At 46.9% G+C, this 6,000-nt stretch overlaps 1 protein-coding gene across 1 annotated transcript in view; it reads right to left on the reverse strand.

The window, feature by feature from the left end:
• The window catches only part of RET (ret proto-oncogene), a gene marked incomplete at both ends in the record, with an annotated part of 92,019 nt that extends 87,574 nt beyond the window's left edge, over nt 1-4,445 (reverse strand). Inside the window, one exon of the mRNA XM_080620268.1 lies at nt 4,394-4,445. Within this exon, the coding sequence (XP_080476394.1) occupies nt 4,394-4,445 (52 nt within the window). The remainder of the gene's footprint in view (nt 1-4,393) is intronic.
• Nucleotides 4,446-6,000: the final 1,555 nt, after the last annotated feature.

Genomic DNA, 6,000 nt, shown 5'->3' on the forward strand with positions numbered 1-6,000 from the left:
ATGTGCATCTTGTATTCAGGTGCTGAACCAAGGCTGTCATACAAACTGACTGCTTCTGTTAATACTACAAGAAATCTTGTCTGTTAATCAGAGCCTAAAGAATAAAGGTTTTAGCATTAAAATGCTGGGGGTTTGTAATGTTCATATTAATTTCCTTTGTACTGTCTTTATGATAACAACAAAACCCATGAATGAAGCCAAAGACCAAGATGCTAGCAAACTGACTGGTGTAATTAATCAAGCCAATACTGCACAGTGACCTGACACACACCCTGAGAAGACAGGCAGACAGGCAAATACAGGCACCTGAGCGGCAGACAGTACAGTACAGTAGTACAGCAATGAGAAGGAAATTAAATATACACAAGTATGGATCCTATTAGAACGAGTTAAAAAGCCCAAAATGGTACAGTGATTTTTGTGAAATGATAAATGCTGCAGGTTGTGAACTTCAGTGCCAAATTTTATTTGTGGAGAAACTGGAAGGTGAAGGACCTGGGAATAGGAGTAAAGTGAGGAGACAGACTCAGCCTAGAAGGCCACAGAGGACCCAGGCACCTTCCGTGAAGCGAGCAGGAGTGCGGGACAAACCTCGCAGTCAGTCCTGTGTGGGTAAGGCAGCAGTTTCATGGTCCATGCAGGCAGAAGCAGGTAACAGGAGTGAGAGGAAGCGCTGGCACCAGGCTGTGAGGTGCCTGGGGAAAAGCCAGCGCATAAGATGCTGAACCTCCGGGCAGAGAAAAATTAAAAGCAGAAAAGAACCAAAGTGTCATAAATAACACTCTTTTTTTCTACCAAAAAGAACAGTGATGTTTGAAATATACTCATAGCTCTTAGACTTTGTCCAAATAAGACACTGAAGATCTAAGGAAATGCCTCTCACGTTCCTCCACAGATTATCTTTGCGCTTGCCCTACAGTCAGGGCAAACAAAGTAGAATCAGAATCACATATTGTCTGACCAGATCAATGCCAAAATGACAGGCACAGAAATTTATGTCTGTCTTTAACACGGTCCGTGACTCAAGGCAGTGGTCTGTGCTCCACCGTTTGATCTGATTAGCACTGTTTGATTTATCTAAAGATTGCACAGGCAATCTCATTTTGTTTTGGTTCAGATTTTTGTTTGGGGGTTTTTTTGGGTTTGTTTTTGGTTTGGTTTTGTTTTAAGAATCACATAGGTGTCCTTTCCTAGGGAAAACATCCGTTTTCTGTTATGAAATACAAATATTACACAAAATAGCTAAACTTTGGGGAGAAGAATGTCAATATTTGCACAGTTGGTTTCTAAAGTCTGTCCTTGATCTGGATGCTTAAATCGAGCCAGGAGTTCTTGCAAATCATAACCAGTCAAAATAAAATATTAACAGTAACCCTAGCAGTATGAAAATTGATCCCAAACAGTGCTTAAATGAGTATCAGAATATGTTCATGAGTAGTTTCATATCATAATCAATAAAAAAGTTTGAGTAATCTGTATTCAAAAGCACATTTGCTGAAGTAGCATCTCTATTATTTCAATGTAGATGCAGGTTTCCCTTACAATTTTACAACACATATGTAGTGTAATGCTTCAAACTTCATTTTATCCACTGAGGATAGATTAGCTTTTCAAAAGTATTCCCTTTAATAATAAAAATTACTTTCCAGACAAGACAATCCTATGACGTCTTTCCCACAGGCACTTTTTTCTACACTTAACAAGGTCCTTCTCTTATATCTATGGGCTTTCAGAAATGAATCAAAACTCCAGTGCCAAACAGTCATGCAGTGCAACCTGCGAATAAACACCCTGAAGCGTACAACTGACAAGATGTAAAACTTCTGAAAAATACATGTGCACACTCCGGAATAAAAACCCTGGTTTTCTTTGAGTTGATACTGATGACAGAAGTCTTAATTTGAGAAGAAACATTCCTTTCATTTCCTCTATTTCTAGGCTGCTGCACATTAATACCAGTGCATGCAGGAGACTCACACGTAGCTTATGGTGCAAAAGCAGCGGGCTGCAACCTTTCTGTTTCAGAACAAATGGTCCAGTGTGCTTTTTGAAGCCCACCAATACAAAAGAACCATATCTAATCCTTTTCAACTAACAGCATGCTCACAAGACTGATTAATCCAGCTCTCTTGGTAAAATGCAATCCTGTTCCAAGTTAGAGAAATCCTTTGGGTTAGTTGTGAGCACAAACACAGTAGTTTTAAGAACTATTGCAGTTTGAAGCTTTCCAAAACCCCCCGAGTTAGATAAGCCCAAGATGTACCAATAGGAGACGAGTGTAAGGCTATCACTGCATGTTAACTTTGGGTGGGAATCCTCTATGACAAGGTCTTGCCCAGCTAAGAGAGATTCCTTCACAACACCTGGCAAAAGCACAACAGAGTTACCATTAATGAATCTCTGGCTCTCCCCTAGGATGGAGCCTACTGAAGTTTCACTGTATTCCTCCTCCTCCTGCCAGGGGACTGCAGCATCACACATAAGGTAGCTCTGCTTCTGAACTGGAACTCTATGCATGCAGGGATTTTGCTGATACCTCCAAGATAAAACGACTCATCTTACCCCCGTTGTCAACTCAGCTTTTATTAGATAAATAGGAATTAGTGTCACACGCCTCAACAATGTGAAACAGTGCTTCTCCAGCAACAGACATCCATACGACATTGCTAATATGCTAGACTTCTTGAAATAACTATGAATACAATTACCGTAAAGTGTGATCCTAAATGTATACAACTTTTCTTCCCCATAGTTCTGGTGAAAATTAAGGGGAATCAAGCATTAAGCCTCACCAGTCAAAGCTGAGCACATAGACAAAATTAATATTTGCCATTATAAGCAAGTAGTATTAAGAAAAAGAAAGTCTAGCTGAGAATCTATTCTACTCAAATAAATTAAACTCCTATAATATTCCTCCAAGGTATGGACAGATCCAAGAGTTAACAACTAACGGTCACATTTAATAATAAAGAGTCTTTTAAACTGATTTGCAACTGCTTAGGTCTGATACTTACAGAGAAAAAGGCTTAGATATCTATCTGGAGTGGGGAGAACACAAAGACAACTCCCCTTCCTGCCCCTGACTTACAGAGTGAAATTCATCTAAAGTTATACAACTAAACATAAAATCAAACGACAGTCCAACTGAAACGGAAACAATGAAGAAAAACAAACCAACAAATGTACAAGAGAGCAGCTCAGCAGTTCCAAGCACCAGCTACTTCAGTGCATAGAATATTCTGGGGCATCACAGCATGAATAGAAGTTCACCTGTCCACCTTAAGCGGAAATCATTTTCAAGCAAATGCATGTGAATCATTTTCACTAATGAAAACATACCCCTCAAACTGAACAACTTAGGTAAATTATATTTCTCCTAATTATGCCAAAAACATTTAAGAAAATGGATTTGCTGAAGATAAAAGCAAAGTAGGCGGGATAGATCATCATTAGCAATACAAGTATGGCTAATTCTTCCTGACAGTGAAATGACTTGGGATAAAACCCATTCTATTTTTTAAGTAAGTTTAGACATAGTATGTCCCACACATCCAATGCTTGGGTACCACTGGGTTTTTATGAAGATCAGGCCTTAACAATAATACACTAGGAAGAGAAGGAATAAGGGCAACTTGAAGCATCTTAGCATAGAAAGGAAAAAGTGAAATAAAGAGGCTTTATAATCTCTGCTAGTTACAGAAAGTAGTTTAAGATGGTGTGAACTAAAACAATGAATTTGAAACAATAACGAGAAAGACCAAGATGCATATTTTACGGAGAATCACAAGTACAGAATTAATACTGCCCTTTACTCTCTGTCGTACCAATTAGTGAACTACTGGGCTGGTTTGGGGCTTGTGTTTTCGCAAATGCATATTTGATGTGCAAGGTTGTACTGCATTCTCTAGCATACAACAACTTTGATTTGTTCATGTAAACATCAGAAATGTATTGGCAAACAAAGCCATATGGAAGAAAAAGAGATATAATGGATTTTCTGTTTGCTTTAGTAACTTAGCATCTGTGGGATAGCATCATCTAAGTTAGTATCCAATAACTTTTCATATTTTGGTCATTTCCATTTATCAGTCAAAACCCCATTTACTTTGATGATGCAAAAAGCACTGGGAGGGAGGCAGCAGAGAAGGCATAATGTTTTAGAAACTTGAAATAGGAATACACTTGAATATTCTTCTCCTTCACATCATAAATTTAAAATACAAGTAAACTCACATCTGTTCTAACTTAGCCTTAGAGATTAAAAACCAAAGAGAAAGTATTAGGGTTATTTATATCTTGTTTGTATTTTGGGTAAGATTTTCGGAGCCGGCCCCGGCCGCATTGGTCACCTAAGCCCCAAAGCTCCCCGCAGAGCCGGCTCAGCGGTACTTACCCTCGCAGAGGAGGACGAGTAGGAAGCCCGCCGTCCGCCCCGTGGAGGGCATCTTCCCCTGCGACAGGACTCCCGCGGCGCGGCCCCGCCTCGGCGGCCGGCGCTCAGGGCAGCACCGGGCGGGCTGCGGACCGGCCTCAGCGGGCTCTCAGTCGGGCCGGCCCATGGCCCGGGGCGGCAGCAGCGGCCGCGGTGGGAAGCGCCGAGCCAGGCAGGGACGGGACGGACCGCACAGGGATGCCTCTTCGGGATGCCTCTCCGCCGGTTCCTTCCGTCGGCCCTCCTGGGTCCCGACCCGCTGCCACCGGCCGGGAAAGAGCGCCCTTCTCCCCTTAGCAGTGCCGGCGCCTCTCGGGCTCTGCGGGGAGAAGCCGGAGTCACAGGCGAAGCCCCTCTCCGCGCCGCTCCTGCAGCCGAGACCCCGCGCAGCCCGGGCGGCGGCACCGCCCGGCTCGGGCCAGCCCCCAGCCCCTCCTCCGCACCCGGACGAGGCCGCCGGTCCGCGCTCCCTGAGCCGCTCGGGGCCGCCCCGCACTTGCCGCCCCGCCCGGCGGGCAGCCCCCCGACCTCCCCCCCCACCCCGCCCGCCCGCGGAGCCGCCGCCGAGGGGAGCGGAGGGGGCGCGGCGGCGGCTCCGCCCCGAGCATCCCCACGGACAAGGTGCGGGGTCCGGTCCACCGGACCCCAGCTCCGCAGGGGGGAGCGGGGAGCGAGCGCGAGGAGGCTGGGGGGTAAGGAAGACAGGCTAGCAGCACAAACACACCAGGTGCGAGACAAAGCAGGGACAGGCGCTGCGGAACCAGGATGCATCCGAGTAGCCGCCTCCCCGCCCCAAACACATTAAACGTGTTGAATAATTAATCCGTGGGAGAAGAGACAATTTTTGCTTGATGGCAGGAAGATGCTGTAAGAGATGAGCTCTACCTGGCAGGCAACCAAAGTAACGCGGAATGCGAGCATCCCGCTTAACGACCGAGCGCCACTTTTAAACCACAAGCGGGGGAGGGGAAAAAATTAACGATAATAATAAAAAAAATAATCTAGCCAAGTCAAATAAAAAATACGCTCTAACAGCAGCCCCGGCTCGCCGACAAGCGCAGTCCGAAAAAGCCGCCGCTAACAACATCGCCCAGAGCGCTGGACGCGCGCTGCCGGACCTGTCTCTGCCGGGAAACCCCCGCCGCAGCGCCCGCGACCGCCCCTGGCTTCGCCACCGCTCGCGGCCGCCGCGCCGGACGCCACCGGGCAGCCCCCAGACGGGACGGGGCGGGACGGGTGCAGCCCCGCAACGCCCACCGCGCCCGCACAGGCTCCGCGCTCTCCAGCGCTGCGCAGCAGCACCCCTGCTGCCTGCCCGGAGGGCACGCTGATCTCCCTGCTGAAGGAAATCCCTGCCCCTTTCCCTTCACCTCTCCTCCCAGGTCATCGTCAGCCTGCCGGGGAAATATTTTCTGCCCCCTCCTTCTCTCCATAGCTGATGCTGCCTCGCCACAGCCGCGCCGCTGTAGAGATTTGGGCGTCAGGATTCAGGCAGAGATCCCAGGTACAACTCTCACCCTTCCCAGCTTTCACACTTTGAAGCGCCCGAGCAAGAGCAAAGAGGCACA

The sequence above is a fragment of the Psittacula echo genome (assembly GCF_963264785.1).
Source record: "Psittacula echo genome assembly, chromosome: 6".
In the NCBI taxonomy this organism is placed as follows: domain Eukaryota; kingdom Metazoa; phylum Chordata; class Aves; order Psittaciformes; family Psittacidae; genus Psittacula; species Psittacula echo.